The 16,187-nt window shown below is 50.1% G+C and overlaps 1 protein-coding gene across 3 annotated transcripts in view; it reads right to left on the minus strand.

The window, feature by feature from the left end:
* Positions 1-16,187, minus strand: part of DNAH10 (dynein axonemal heavy chain 10) — a 135,693-nt gene that overhangs the window by 67,231 nt on the left and 52,275 nt on the right. For all 3 annotated transcript variants that reach the window (XM_004753085.3, XM_045073673.1, XM_013056431.2), the window contains 8 exons: positions 14,082-14,235; positions 12,440-12,673; positions 10,932-11,054; positions 8,419-8,652; positions 6,085-6,308; positions 2,142-2,411; positions 1,829-2,012; positions 330-464 (listed from right to left, as the gene is read on the minus strand). In XM_004753085.3, the coding sequence (XP_004753142.1) occupies positions 330-464; positions 1,829-2,012; positions 2,142-2,411; positions 6,085-6,308; positions 8,419-8,652; positions 10,932-11,054; positions 12,440-12,673; positions 14,082-14,235 (1,558 nt within the window). The remainder of the gene's footprint in view (positions 1-329; positions 465-1,828; positions 2,013-2,141; positions 2,412-6,084; positions 6,309-8,418; positions 8,653-10,931; positions 11,055-12,439; positions 12,674-14,081; positions 14,236-16,187) is intronic.

The following is a 16,187-nucleotide window of genomic DNA, read 5'->3' on the forward strand; positions in this document are numbered from 1 at the left end:
GGAAGTGGTGCCCCCCAGCCAAAGCCGTGTCCTGCCTCCGGCCTTGGCCTCACCTCACTCCTCAGCGCCCCCTACTGTCTGCACCTGCCGTTGTCCTCACTTACTGTACCTAGGCGGCTCTGGTGACCTTTCGGGTTTGGGACCTTTGCTCTACATGCTGCTGCCAAGGCAGGCACGGGTGAGATTGGAGACTGAGGGTGGCAGCACGGGTGAGTTCTGAGACTGAGGGTGGCAGTTTCTTCTCTGCGCTCTCTCCTCCCAGCGGTCTCCCGGAGAGTGTGGGCCGCGGTGCCTTCCCCCTGCGTCCCGCGCTCCGCTCTCGGCCGTACCTTGTAGTCCATGCCTTCCCCGCAGTTGGTCACAACACAGAGCAAGCCCAGGGCTTTGGCCAGGTCCTTGGTGGTCTCGGTCTTGCCGGTACCCGCTGGGCCTGCAGGGGCGCCCCCCAGGTACATGGACAGCGCCTGTGAAGGAGCCAAATAAAGCCGATGTGGTCTGAGTCACATAAGGAAACAGGTGCGGTTTCCCAAACCCTGACAATATATGCGCAGTACACACGTGACAATGGACATGTCCACACTCACCCTTCCTGACAGTCGCTATTTTGTAACATTTCTGTTTTTCCATTGACCTCCACCGCTCCCTCCCCTCCCCCCGCCCCATGCCGTGATACAGGGACCAGCGTACCAAGGACTAAGCGACACACCGGAACGGGTGCCAACCCTGAGGATGAAGCCCTAGTCGTTCCCAAAGATGAGGCCCGTGCACACACATACATCTGTGCCGTACAGGGTTAGTCCTCCCCACGGAAAGTTCTGGCTGTGTCTCCAGATTCTAGGAGTTGATCTCAAAGCCCGGGGAATGTCCTGAGAACCGGGACGTCGGGCCACGTGCCATCAGCTTGACTTTCTGGAGGGGCTGGAAGCTAAAGTCGGCCGTGCAAGCCATTGGTCGTTTCTGCATGACCAGTCCCCACTGGAACCCCCACACCCGCATCCCCGGCGAGCTTGCCGCGTGGTAATGCCTGCTGCCCGCAGCCACACGGCCACCGCAAGGGAGAGCGCCGTCTGCACGAGGACACCGCGACCGGGAAGTGCGGGCCCAGCCTGCTCGCTGCCCACCACCTCCTGCTGCGGGTTTTGACCTGTATCCCTGTGCTAGGGTAAACCACAGTCAGGACCGCAAGGGCTTTGCTGAGTTCTGGGAGCCCTTTCAGCAAACTGGTAAGCCTGAGGGCAGTTTTAGGAGCCGCCTGAACCGGCGACAGCCCCATCCCAGAGGGTGGCAAGTAGGTCCTGCTCCGAGTTCAAACAGTGGTGTCCCTTGCTCCCGGCACTGGTTTCCTGGGGCTGCCCTAGGAGAGTCCCACCAAGCGGGGGCTGAAAACACCAGAAATGCATTTGTTCACGGCACTGAGAGCTGGGAGTCTGAAGTCGAGCTGTTGCCAGGGCCGCGCTCCCTCCAAAGCTTCGAGGGGGGTTCTTGGCTCTGGTGGCTGCAAGCCTTCCTTGGCGCGGGGCCACCTCGCTCCAACCCCTGCCCCCAACTTAATGTCGTCTTTCCTGTCTCTCTGTGTCCTCTTCTCACAGGGACACCAGTCAGAGGATCTGGGGACCCTAATCCTGGATGTTCCCAATCCTTCCCTAATTAAATGGACAAAGAGCGTATTTCCAAAGACGGTCACATCGTGAGGTTCCGAGAGGACATGAATCAGGAAGGAGGGACGCCGGTCAACCCAGTGCGGTGTCTGCAGGCAACCCAGTCACCCTTGCAGAGCAATCCAGAACCAGGGGCCGCTGGTCAGCGCGCGGTCTGGGTGGCCAGTCACCTGCGTGAGAGTCAGGTAGATGCGGTCCGTGAGTGGCGTGATGACCAGCCTCCCGTTCAGACCCATGTACTCGTAGCCGTAGCTGAAGGTGCCCGTGCACTGCCGGATGTTCAGCTCGTCCGGCTCCCGGTCCCAGTAGAACCGCAGCTGACTCTCCCACTCAAACTCCCGGGCCTCGAGAATGCTGGAAGGGCAGAGGAGGGGAGAGCGGGGAGGGGAGAAGAAAGGCGGTAGAGGAGGTCGGAGAAACCACGAGGCCATGCCGGGTGGGGGACACACGCTGTGACACGCCGGGGCCCCCGGGGGTCCCTACCTGCTTCTTATGAAAGAGTCTACTATGTCCCTAGCGTGCACGTCGATGATGAGGGCCGTGTTGTATTTCTTTCTGTCGTTTTTGCTCAAGGGCATGGTGATCCGCATGACCAGCTCGTCGATCTGCTGGTGCATCTTCTTGCCATACTCCTTCATGGCCTGCTTCTCCCCTTTCTGCACTTCGTGGAAGACGTCCTCCACCTCCCAGGTCCACCACACCTGGCAGGCGGCCAGCACCACCATCCCCTGGTACAGGAGCATCCAGTCGACCCTACAGGAGAAAGCACGCCGGTTCAAGATCTTTCTCCAGGGACTGGCGCCGGACCACAGTCCCCGTCAGAATGGGTTTCTTTGATCTGGAATGGGGGAGGCCCAGGGAGGGCTCAAGGTCAGCGAACGGCAGTAACTCTTCTAGCTGGACGGGAAACGGCAGGCTGACGGCACGCACACGTGAGAACGTTCGAGGGGACAATGCAGGAAGATGCTAGGTCCCTTTTAAAATATGCCTGGACAGGTTTGCAGAGGGACCGAATACTATGGGCATAGAATAAGAATGTTTACATTTTTAAATTCCAACAAATTTCATCATCTCGGACCACCCCGCCCGTTTGCCTATTACAGCTTCCTGGGTGTTACGTACTACTCTTTTCTCTCCCACACACGCCTGACCAAAGTGACACACACGTAGGGGGAGAAGGGGCTGTGGTGGCTGTTCCTCCAAAAATGTCAGCTGACAAAACAACGTGCTCTGCACCTTGACTGTGCCACTTCAGAATTCTAGGCAGCAAGCCTCTGGGTCAGTGGATAGAGAGTAACCCAATCTTTAAAAGCTGCAAGGTAGGGGCGCCTGGTGGCTCAGTGGGTTAAGCCTCTGCCTTCGGCTCAAATCATGGTCTCAGAGTCCTGGGATCGAGCCCCGCATCCGGCTCTCTGCTCCGCGGAGAGCCTGCTTTCTCCTCTCTCTCTCTCTGCCTGCCTCTCTGCCTACTTGTGATCTCTGTCTGTCAAATAAATAAATAAAATCTTTAAAAATAAATAAAGGCTGCATGGTACTCTGGAGTCTGAGGCTGCTGCAGTTGCCCTACTCATGTCTAGTTAAGCTTCTTCCAGTTCCTTCGCCAACACAAATAATACTGCAGGAAACATCCCTCTACACCATTGGGCAATGTCCGGAGATGTTTTCAGTTGTCTGAGCTGGGGGTGGGGTGGTGGCAGGGGCTGCAGATGGTGCTAACCATCCCCCAAGTCACTCTGGTCTCCCACAACAAAGCATTATCCAGCCCCAAATGTCAGCACGGCTGAGGCGGACAAACCCGGCTCTCCATCTAACCTGAGGCGACACAGTTGCTTCTAGGCTTGCAGAACAGAATCCTAAAAAGCAAAACAACTAGGCCTAAGAGAGTACTCTTTGGGTAGATTATTTTAATAGAAAGGATCAAATTACTTTTAAACGTTGTAGCAATCCTTATTCCACCAGCAATGCACAGCCCTGCCCTTCTCACCACGTGCTCTCCAGCACTAGGTATTATTGCTTTTTTAAATTTTTTGCCATTCTGAAAGGGGTGGGGGACAGTATCTAATCTGCTAAGTTGCAGATCCCCAAGACTAACAACACTCTCCTCTTTTCATATTTTTATTCGCCATTTGGATTTCCTCTACAGAGATACAAATTTCCAAAGCTGAGAAGTGCCTTGAAATACACTTAGGGCAAGGTTTTGTTTTTTGGTTTTCGGTTTTCCTGGTTTTTCTATATACTTGAAAAATACTGAGCCCAGAACTCTAAGTTCCAATCCAGGAAATATGACCGTGAATTACTAGCCATTACCTTGATGACACACCATTAATGGCAAAATAAATTTAAAAGGGTATTTAAAACAATGAAAAGATTGGGCTTTGCCATCTTGTTTTAAAACTGTCTGGTGTCCCCTAAAAACCTACATACTGTTTATGGTTGTGATCCCTACACACTACAGAGAGGTAATGAAGGTGATGAGGGGTCTAGGAAGTCAGAAATCAGGAGAAGCAGAAGCAAACTTGACCAGAGAAAAAAAAGTGACTCAGAGCAGAGCTTAGAAAGAACATGACGACGTCTGGCAAATCCCAGGACACTGGGTGCTTTTCTGGGGCTGCGTACCCCTGGGCCCGTCTTCTCGGTGATGCCAAAACGTTTCTGTTCAAACAAACCATTATGTTCATTTCAACTAATCCCGCCTTTTGTTAGATACAACCGTGGTCCTGTGAGGAGGGACATTTGGGGAGGAGGGGGTGCCACAGACACTTTGGGGAGCCTTCCCTTACTCCGTCTCCTACTGACCACACCCTGCGACACACAGTGATCCCCCAGCAAAGCGGTAGTTACGATGTAGTTGAAACTGGCACCGGTGTAAAATTCATCTGATCTGGGAGCATGAAGGAGACCAGAACACGCAGCGATCGCTACTCCTGGGGCCCCGCGATCTGTCGGTCCAGTTAGCTTTTGGAAGAGCATCCAACACGGGGATTAGCTCCAGCAGGAGCCCGATAAATAATGGCTCAGTCCACGAATATAACTGATAACCCGTGCCAGACACACCTCCTCCCCGTCCATGAGAGTTCACGGTCAAGTATCTAAGAATTCTGCAGGCTGGCGTTCAGACCACTTGCCATTATTCCGCTGGGGACCCTGAAATCAGCCGGGGTGGGAGTCCTTCCACCATGAGCACCGGTCAACTCTCTGAGTCAAAGCTTTCTTGTCTTCCTTTTTTCAGAAAGCCAGTTCACCCACACACCACTGAGATCTGTATGTACCTGACTACAGGACACTAACCAATCCTTACGGTACCTTAAAAAAAAAAAAAAGAAGGATCCCAATCATCCAAATTCAAGGCCATTTTCTAATACGTTACTAAACTGGATGTTTCCAGTGCATGAAATAAAAAAAGGCAGCGTGTAAAATCCAAAGGATAGCAATCTGAAAATAATAATGGAGGTTCTGTGTCTGCATAAAGGCCCCACCGACTTTGCTCCTGGGAATCCACCTACCCCGATAGAACTCGTCATCCGAAGATGCTTTACGTAGTTTGCAGCCAAGCGTGTGAGGTAAAGCTAGCCCTCCTCGCCGGGAGAAGCAGGCATGGCTCAGGCTCAGCTCGATGCCTAGATGCTTCTCGGGCCACAGAAATCAAGGCATGATTGAAAACGCTTAATATTTGAGAACGAATTTACTCCTTAGCCTACACACAGATGAACCCTGCCCAGGACCGGGTTTCTGTTGGGTCACCGGGTCAGTGGTTGGCTCAGAACCCCCAGGGAGGGGATGCCTGGGTGGCTCAGTCGCGTAAGCCTCTGCCTTCAGCTCTGGTCATGATCTCAGGGTCCTGGGATCGAGCCCCGCATCGGGCTCCCTGCTCAGCAGGAAGTCTGCTTCTCCCTCTCCCACTCCCCCTGCTTGTGTTCCCTCTCTCACTGTGTCTCTCGCTGTCAAATAAATAAATAAAATCTTAAAAAAAAAAAAAAAGAAAAGACTTCCCCCCCCCCCCCGGGGAGGAGTTTATAAAATACACAGAGGGACCCACCCCCAGAGTTTCTGGATGGAGCAGATTTAGGGGAGGGCCCCCAGGCATTTGCATTTCTACTAAGCTCGGGGGGGGGGGGAGCTGATGCTGCTGGTCCAGATACCACCAACACCTTTTGCAAAGTCCTGAGTTTGTCTACGGCTGTACCACGCCTGATCTCGCTGGATCTCAGAAGCTAAGCAGGGTCGGGCCTGGTTAGTACTTGGATGGGAGAAGTCCTGAATTAGGTGATCCTTGAAAGACAAACAATGCATGGACCAGCTTAACTACTACAAGGAAAGAAAACTTCGTTCAGAACATCGCCTGTTCTACTCCAAGCCCCAAGTATTCATTCATCCAATAGGATTATTCGTATGAGAAAGCGACCTGCGTTCCCAGTCGCGACCCTACCTGCTTCTGTCTTCACAGTATCTAAAGATAGCCTCTTTGGTGATCAGCCGGTTGGTCCTCCGCATTTCGTTCAACACGGCCGTCATCCAGTCCTCCACGCGCCCCTCGGCCCGGATGACCTTGCGGAACTCCATGACCTCTCCTTCTGCCGAGATCATGGCAGACACCAGCTTCTCTCCATTCTCCCCATCCTGAAACCTCAGCAGAGCGATGTTGTCGTACATCTGCAACACAGCGGGACATCCACCTGGTGACACGGACCTTGGTCGCACAGGGGAGCCACCAGGATGCGAGCACCAATTGGGGGCCCATGCTGGGCACCTGCGTCTACCCCCCACTGTGCAAAGGTCTGTCTGGGGTTAAAGAGCAAGAAAGAAAAAGAAGACGCGTTTCCTGCCCACACCTGGGGTTCTAGGGCATTCGCAGGTGGGGAGAGGGGTCTGGGCGGAGGAGATGCAGGGCAGCCTGGTGATTCAACACCGCGGGGCTGACGAGTTCGACATGTGCTGGGATCCCCCCATGGCCCTTCTGGGTGACCTGGGGCAAGCTGCAGCTTCTCTCTCTGCCCCAAATAGACATAACTGTGGCACTTCCAAGATGAGGTTGGAAGGGTCAAATCGAACAACGCGCGAGAGAGGCCGCTGGCACCTAAAACACTGGCCGTCTGTTGCCAATCGTCACTGATGCTGGTCAGAATGCTGTTCAGAAAAATGAGTCTTTCAGGACCCAGGATAGAAGACAAGGCACTCTACAGAGCAGAGAGGAGAAGCTAGGACAGCAGGCTTTAAACGGTAAAACCAGAGGTTTGCAAAAGGGTGCCACGGGTAAATGAAGTACTTCTAACACACATTTTCTAAAACAGTCAAATATCTGTTCATGAGAGCAGGAATGAGATATAAAACTCCCCTTTGAGAAAGGAACACCTGCGACCCGAGATGTGAATTGTAGCTTAAGAAGGACATCAGCATTCACTAAAGGGCAAGTTTGGAGCTCTGTGCTCGATCCCAAACAATTGCTTGTTTGGAAGGAAGGCGTGCTTCTTCTACGACCCCAATTTAAAACCACAAATGATTGGGCCCCCAGGGGGGGCACAAGGCAATGTCAGGAGAGAGTTCTGGTCTTAACTAGAGAGTGATGCTCCTGGCTTCTAGTGGGTAGAGGAGTCAAGGAGTGTCCCCGGCCCCCAGCACACCCACGCACACACACAGCAGCAGCCGGCCAACTCGCGACACTGTCAAGGCTGGGAGCCCCTGCCTCAGGCAGATACTAAACACAGAGCTTTGACCTGCTCCTCCAAGATTCCTTCTGGCCATGCTCTGGCTGGCTACTACCAGAGACGGTTTTGTGTGTTGTCTCCGGCTGCTCGGTATTGTTCACAGATATGCACACGTTTGTGTCCAAGGATGCAAATTGGAAGGAATCCCAACCAAATCCTGATAGTGGCTGCCTCCCAAAACGGGGGGGGGAGCTGTGATAGGGAGGGGACAAAGAGTGTGGCAACCCCATAGCTTTGTTTCACAAAGAGAGAGGAACAGAGAGATGCAAGGGAAAGAGGCAGGGAGAGACGGAGAGAGAGGCAGGCAGGAGGAGAAACAGGCTCCCCACTGAGCAGAGAGCCTGGCATGGGGCTCCATCCCAGGACCCTGGGATCATGACCTGAGCCAAAGGCAGAGGCTTAACCCACTGAGCCACCCAGGCGCTCCACAAACTCATTTACTCTTAATAACAACTCCACTGAAGCAAGTAAGTCTTGGGGCTATCCCCACTTAGGTAAGAAACCAATGCTCAGGGATGACTGGGTGGCTCAGTCGGTTAAGTGGCTGGCTTTGGTACATGGCATGATGTTGGAGTCCTGGGATCGAGCCCCATGCTGGGCTCTGCTCGGTGGGGAGTCTGCTTCTCCCTCTCCCTCTAGCTCCCTCTCTCTCAAATAAATAAATAAAACTGAAGCAAAGAGAGAGAGAGAGAAAGAGAAGAAGGAATCAAGGAAGGAAAGAAAGAAGGAAGGACCAAGTCCCAGAGAAGTTAGGTAACTAGTCAAAAGTCACACAGCAGGTCTGTGCGGAGCCAGGATTTGAACCCAGTCAACCTGGCTCCAGAGTCCCATCCAGTATCACCCTCTGCTTCTTAGTCTTTGTTTTTGGACTTCAGAAAAAGAGCAGCAAATAACAATGGAATCTTTGTATAGTTTCAGACTCCGCGGATTTCATCAGATTGACGTTTCCGATCAGAGCCCAGCAGCGTTTCCCAGCCCTGGGCCTCGGGGAATAAGCCTCCCTGGAACAGCATGGGCAGCCGCTCCCGGGGTGTGGGCGTGGGATCGCGGGGGCCCACCTTGATCATGTGCTCCTGGACGCAGAGCGGGTCGCTGTTCCCCAGGATGCTGAGCAGCTCGTCATCGGAAATGAAGAAGAACCTGGGGAAAGCGTTTCTCTTGGAGTCTAAGTAGTCGTTCAGGCTCTTCTGGCATTTCTCCAGCCCCTCGCTGATGTGCTGCAAGTCGGCCAGGCGGTTGGGGGCCTCACAGCACCTCTTGATCACCGGATCCTTCAAGGTCTCGGCCATGATCTGGGTGAGGGCAAGAGGGGACACTCCTAACCAACACAAGCCCAAACCATAGCCTTTTTGGGGGTCCAAGGCAGCCTTAGGGTCCCTAGCACCTCCCAGTGTGCTGGAGCTAATTTACTTATTTCTGAAGTTAATGTGTTCATCCTCGCATTAGAAGGTCAGCCCGTGGGGCGCCTGGGTGGCTCAGTGGGTTAAGCCTCTGCCTTCGGCTCAGGTCATGGTCTCAGGTCCCAGGATCGAGCCCTGCATCAGACTCCCTGCCCAGTGGAGACCTTGCTTCCCCCCGGCGCTGCCTGCCTCTCTGCCTACTTGTGATCTCTCTCTGTCAAATAAATAAATAAAATCTTAAAAAAAAAAAAATCAGCCTTTGGTGATTTTTAACCTCTCTGGCTCTGAGGTATCCCAGGGGCCAGCAACAGTGTGGGTACGTGGAAGGCCCTCAGTCACCCTTCCCGGGGAGAATGAAGCCGGAAACTTCACTCTGGGCCACAAGTGTGGCCCGGGACTGTCCCTCCAGCACTCTTCACCACGGTGGCACACAGAGGGGATGGTGAGGGAAATGTCCCCAACATCCAACAACAGGAACCTGGGTCTGTCGGTGGCTGAAAGTGATCCTTTCCGTGTTTATGCATAGAGATACGTGCGAAAGTCGTTAACTTTTTTTTAAATCATTACATGGGTAAGAATGATATTACCTTGTGGAATATTTACTTATAATTCTTATTTATATGTTTACACAGGAATAAACAAATTCTGGAAAGATGGCTATTGACCTATCAAAATGGTTATCTGGGGATTATAGGAGATTTTTTGCTCTTTTTAATAGTTTCTTAATTCAGGGCGCCTGGGTGGCTCACTGGGTTAAAGCCTCTGCCTTCAGCTCAGGTTGTGATCCCAGGGTCCTGGGATCGAGTCCTGCATTGGGCTCTCTGCTCAGCGGGGAGCCTGCTTCCTCCTCTCTCTCTGCCTGCCTCTCTGCCTACTTGTGATCTCTGTCTATCAAATGAATAAATAAAATCTTTTAAAAAAATAGTTTCTTAATTCTTCAATAATAAATATCCATTGTATGATTTTAAGTTTAAAAAAAAAAAGCTTACGCAAATGATAAGGAAATATTATCAGCTCTAATGGATAGCGGAGACCTAAATGCAAACCAGCCCCTCCTAACAAGAGAGAGCACGACACCACTGAGGCACCCCAGCTTCCAAGGCAGGTGGCTCCGGGTTAGGACCCTCACCCCACTAATGACCAGGGGCAGCGATGACCAGCACAACCCCTTCCGGGAAGGACGTTAGAACGGGCAAGACTCCTTCACGGGCAATTTACTTCCCACCAGCATCTCATGAAATATTCATCGTAAATGTGGAACAGGCAGGAGGCACGTGCCTGCACGTGATGGATGAAAGCCAACAATCCCTCTTAGAACGAGAGGTTTCATTACAGCAATCAACTAAAGTAACGTCCAGCCAGTCACTGTGACGTTTTATAAAGCCACCAGCATCTTTTCTCCAGTGTCATAATACGAAATACCTTTCTCATAGTACTAAAAGAAAATTAGAAGAGGAAATTATATAAAACATCGCTGTCGTTCTGTTTTTTAAACCCATGGGCACAGGAAAAAAAAAAAAAGACTAAAGAAATATACATCACACTAAAGTGGTCACATCAAGGTCACGGGACTCTGGAAGATACTTTTTTTTTTTTCCGACCTTTCTACATTTTCAAAGCTTTTTAACCACATATTACTTTTTTAAGATTTTATTTATTTATTTGACAGAGATCACAAGTATACAGTGAGGCAGGCAGAAAGAGAGGGAAGCAGGCTCCCTGTGGAGCAGAGAGCCCGATGCAGGGCTTGATCCCAGGACCCTGAGATCATGACCTGAGAACGAAGGCAGAGGCTTTAACCCACTGAGCCATCCAGGCGCCCCAGCAAGTATTACTTTTATAATCAAAAATCAATATAAAAAAGTTTCAGTGCCATGTGCCAGAGGCTCAAAACCAAACAGAAATCTTAACAGATGAAGGTTCTATGTAATGATTTAAAAATTCAGAATTAGGGGCGCCTGGGCTGGCTCAGACAGTGAAGCATGTAGCTCTTGATCTCAGGGCCCTGAGTTCGAGCCCCATGTTGGGTGTGGAGGTTACTTAAAAAGGAATAAAGAAACTTAAAAAAATTCAGAAGCTACTTAATAGACAAAATACTACAAGCAGAAACATAAGTAAATGTATCTCAAATCACTGTCCTCTCACAACTAAAACAGAAACTGGTCACTTGCCCTTTTAAATATTCTATCGATGTTGTCAAACTTCTTTGCCTCATCAGGAAGCTGTGAGCGGATATCTCCACCGATAAAAATGCTTTCAAGGTACATCCATTTTCTCTGAACCAACATCCAAATCTGAAAGTGCACAATGCAAAGTCAGCACAGGTGTGGAGGGCAAACTGCCACCCTAAGACAGGACAGATGTGCAGCGGCGCAGGTCACAAGTCTCCCCAGGCAAGATCAGAGAGCAGGCGTGCACACTCTTTCCCAAATATACAAGAATGCTGGAGAAATCATAGCTAGGTATGGTAAGATACAAAGCCCCACACAAAAGCAAAAGAAAACTCTCTGCACCAGCCCAGAACAAGAAAGAAACTTCTGGTTGTAAGCAGGGGTGGGAGCCCTGTTACCCAGAGGAACAAAAGACAGATCGTTAAAAAAAAAAAAAAAAAAAAAAAAAGCCCAGACAGGGGCGCCTGGGTGGCTAAGCTGGTTGAGCGTGTGACTCTTGGCTTACAGCTCAGGGTGGTGAGGTCGAGTCCCGCATCAGACTGCGTAGCTGGGAATCTGCTTGAAGACTCTCTCTCTCCCACTCCCACCGTTCCTTCCCTCCTCTCTAAAATAAATAAATCTTAAACATGAATAAAATGATGAATTTCACATTACATAAATTTCACATCCATTTAAAAAAAAATTTTTTTAATAATGAAGAAAAAGAAAACAGCGCTATATCCTACCTAACAAAAAGTAATGGACCCAAACAAGCAAGCAAAGGAAGACCATGCTTGAGAGGGGTGAGGGCCCGGGCTGCCTCCCTAGCCCGTGAACCAGGGCTGGTATCAACCCAGCCCAAACTCAGGTCTGTGGCCTAACAAGGCCCTTGCCCCTCATCTGGGAGGGAAAAAAGAAAGACAGCCACACAAAAATGGTGAGCTGAGCCTGGGCCACTCAGAGAGGTCTGGACTAGAATTTCCCACAAGAAGAAAGCACCAAGCCACCAAATAATGTAAGACCTTGTTCAGCGCTGTCCACTATAACAGGCGGACTTGAAGAAACTGCAGAAACCCTTGAAAAGTGAAGTCAGCAGAGGCAAAAACAGATCCCACAGAGAAAAACCCACTACGGAGAAAGACAGTCACACACACACACACACACACACACACACACACACACACAGGAAAACTGGAGAATAAATATGGAGAAACCTGAAAAGGGCTTTAAACATGTTTAAATTCTTCCATTTTGTAAAGGAGGTGACCGTACCCGGACAACAAGAGCAGGACAGTATCCAACAAGAACAGGGGCAGAGGAAAGAGACCCAATGAAGAATCAGAGAAGCTACAAACACATTGAAAACGTTGGAAAAAACATTGAAATAAAACTTCAGGTTGACTCTCCCAATCATGTGCACACACACCCCCATCCCCAAAATAAATCCAGCCAGAAAAAGCGTGTGGGAGGGTCCTCGGTGTCCGAGCACCAAATATTCTCGTGTGAAAGTGCTCTCCTGCTTTCCTCACCTCAATGACTTCCCCGATGAGAGAAAGCGTTTTCTCCCATTTGTGAACCGTCTGCAGAAAAGGCCCCACGAATCTGCTTCCCGAGATGCTTTGCAAGTTGACGGTGTTGTCATCAAGGCTCTGGATGATCTCGTCAACAGACCCCAAGATATAGCCTCGCTCCTGGGTGCCTTTGAAATACTTGACCACAGTAAACTTCATACTTTCCCACGTGTCCAGGATTTCCTTCACCGCCTGGTTGGGAAGACAAAAAAAGAGCGGTTTGGGCACAGACATGGGAAAAAAAACCAGAACTCCCACCCAGTAGCAGCTTCCTGAGCCCAGGGCAGTTTTCCAGGGAAACAGACATTCCATCACGGTGACCCCAACATCAACTGACCAAGCACCAGCTAGGTGCCCGGTGAGCACGGCGTATACAGGATCGCCTTCCCGTCCGCAAAGCACCGTAGCAAAGTAAGGACGACTATCCACAGTCTAGAGATGCCAATGGGGTACCTGGAGACATGACTCAGCTTGGCCAGGTCACTCAGCCCCAGAACCAGGGTCTAGATTTCCTGGCCCCACTCCCTGCACACCTACATGATCCTGGCTATGTTTGCCGTGAAACAAGAGAATCCGATTACAAAGGAATGTGCCCATTAATGACTGTATTTTCAAAAGCCAGCTGTATCGATATTTCTGTGTGTGCTGTGTGCATGTGATGCATGTATGTGTGTTTGCATATGTGTGTGTGGTGTGTGCATTTATGCACATGCATGTGTCCGCGCATGTGTAGGCTATGTACATGGATGTGTGTTTAAACCTGTGTGTGCGACTGTATGTATAGTACGTGTACATGTGTATATGTCTGTGCATGCCTGTGTCTACACACTTAGGTATTAAAGGACATACACTGAAATGTTACTAATAATTACCTTCAGGTGATAGAATTTTTTCTTTAAGATTTTATTTTTTTATTTATTTGACAGACAGAGATCACCAGTAGGCAGAGGGGCAGGCAGAGAGCGAGGAGGAAGCAGGCTCCCCAATGAACAGAGAGCCCGATGCGGGGCTATCCCAGAACCCTGGGATCACGACCTGAGTCAAAGGCAGAGGATTTAATCCACTAAGCCACCCAGGTGCCCCTGGGCGGTAGAATTTTAAGTGATTTATTTTCTCAGTTTTCTCCCATGAGCATCCATGGATACATTTAATAAGTGCATTGGAAGAAAACTACAATTTAGAACAATAAAATATATAACCAAGGCAGAAATCATATTTGTAAAGCTAACAATTCCTTATTACTCAAATACAACGAGTACTATAATGAATGTTTTCCCTTTGCATTAAAAAAAGTAAGTCTCCAGGGGGAGCTTGAGTGGCTCAGTGGGTTAGGCATCTGCCTTTGACTCAAGTCATAATCCCAGGATCCTGGGATCGAGCCCCATGTTGGGCTCCGCAAGGAGCCTGCCTCTCCCTCTCCATCTGCCCCTTCCCACCGCTCACGCTCGCTCTCTCAAATAAATACGTGAAATCTTTTAAAAATAATAATAATAATAATTCTCTGGAAGTAATAGAAGACTCCATGTTAATTACACTGAAAGTAAATGAAATAAAAATAGTTCTCTATTCTCAACTGTTTTGTAACTAAAAACGGTCTTACTTTCTCAATGGCGATCTCCTTGACAGCGGCCGTTACGATCTCGTTGAGCACGTCCGTGTGTTTGTGGAGTTCCATAGCAAACATGTTTTCCAAGGTGAACGTCTCCGTCATCTCAAAAAACACGCCTGTTTTTTCCATAAGCTCTTTCCAATGCCTGAAAGTGCAGCCACGTTAAAAACCTTTATGCTTTCTGGATGGAGTGACGAGTTTAATTATTCCCGCTTACACCCCAGGACAAATCCCACTATAAATGAGGGCACCCTTGGAATCACATTTCCAGAGTTTTCCAAAAATCCATCCAGCTTCCAGAACCCAGGAAACTGCCTCCAGCAAGATACCCGCTTAGAGGTCTCGTCTTCACGACCATCGAAGGAAACAGGCAGCTTTTGACTTTTGGGAACCTACGTCCGTCACGTAGCCTGTGGCCCAGGGGAGCAAAGGCCATGCTCCTGCCCACGGGGACTGCACTGACTTGGGGGCATGACTGGGACACGACACAGTAGATCCACACATTGAATAATCACCTACAGCCGAGAGCAAACCAGAGTACAGAGCCAGTACGACAGGGTCTGCCGTGGTCGGGAGCGCGAGGGCAGGCCTCTGGGCGCACAGCCGCTCTGCCCTGAGCCCGATCCGGCCTTCTTTCAAGGTTCACATTTGACCTTTTTCAATAGTTCCATTTACATGGAATGCAGGTAATAAAGCAGCTAAGTGTGGTGCTAGACCAGCTTCTAGAATGCAGGTAACCAGCATATAAGCTGTAAGCACCAGATCACTGAATTTTTTGGTAAAAATCTACCCCAAAGGAGGGTTCCTGGGTGGCTCGGTGGTTGAGCATCTGATTCTTGATTTCAGCTCCGGTCGTGATCTCAGGGTCGTGGGACTGAGCCCCTTGTCAGGCTCTGAGCCCACACGGAGTCTGCTTGAGATTCTCACTTGGGATTCTCTCTCTCTGCTCCTCCCCCCACTCCCACACTCTGTCTAAAACGAATAAGATCCTTTTTTAAAAATTCACCAAAAAAAAAAAAAAAAAAAAACAAAACATAAACCAGAATTGGCCAGAAAGGAGACTCTACTATTCCTCCTCCCGTTCCCAGGCCTTGGCCAGGAGCTGAGAGGAAGTAGGGGTGTCACAGCCCAAGTGGGGGGTGAGGGGGACACAGGTGCACAGCATGGATAACACCAGCTCACCAGAGAGAAGGGGACCCCTTCCAGTTTCCCTCCACTCCTTCGATTACGTCAAGGAGAGAGAGTGTCCGCTCCCTGCTGCCGGCCTGTGACACCTCCCCGTCCACCCTAGACCCAGGGTAGGCCTCCCGCTAAGCAACAGGCAACCGTTTAGAGCTAAATTTTTCTAATTTTTTAAAAGATTTTTTAATTTATCTATTTGGCAGACAGAGATCACAAGTAGGCAGAGAGGCAGGCGGAGAGAGGGGGAAGCAGGCTCCCTGCTGAGCAGAGAGCCCGATGCGGGGCTCGATCCCAGGACCCTGAGATCATGACCTGAGCCGAAGGCAGAGGCTTTAACCCACTGAGCCACCCAGGCGACCCTCTCATGTTTTTATTTTTATAATTGCTTTCTCTTTAAGGCAAAATCTTTCCATTTCCCATTTATGGCTGTGGTGTGAGTTCCTTCTTAGAACACATTCAAGTTAAAAAAAAAAAGCTGTTAGAAAAAAAATCTAGTTAATGATAGTATAAATGATTTTTGGCAAAAACAGGACAAAAATGGTGAGAAGTGAGCTAAGTTTGGGAAACACTTTGGGGCTTATGGGCTCGAAAAGCGGAACCGTAGCTAGAAAATGCTTTGTTGTTGAACAGAATGTCGTTGTCCTCGGCCGGCATTCCACGACTCTGTCCGTCCACTGGGAGAGACAATGACGAGAAGAGTGTGGCAGGGAGAGAGTGAATCCTGCTCATTCCTGTCCCCGTACGGACGCGTCCCTAGACAGACAAATGAGGGGTGGCCCTCCTATATCCCACCCGCAGAACCGGCTGCTTCATTGAATTACCAGTGACACCTGTCACAAGTCACCTGTCGCTGGGGGGCGAGTCCACATTAAAGATGCTATATGTGAAAAATACGGGCCAAAGGCAACATACATT

This window comes from Mustela putorius, unplaced genomic scaffold (genome assembly GCF_011764305.1).
Source record: "Mustela putorius furo isolate JIRA1106 unplaced genomic scaffold, ASM1176430v1.1 tig00537248_pilon_pilon_pilon, whole genome shotgun sequence".
NCBI lineage: Eukaryota > Metazoa > Chordata > Mammalia > Carnivora > Mustelidae > Mustela > Mustela putorius.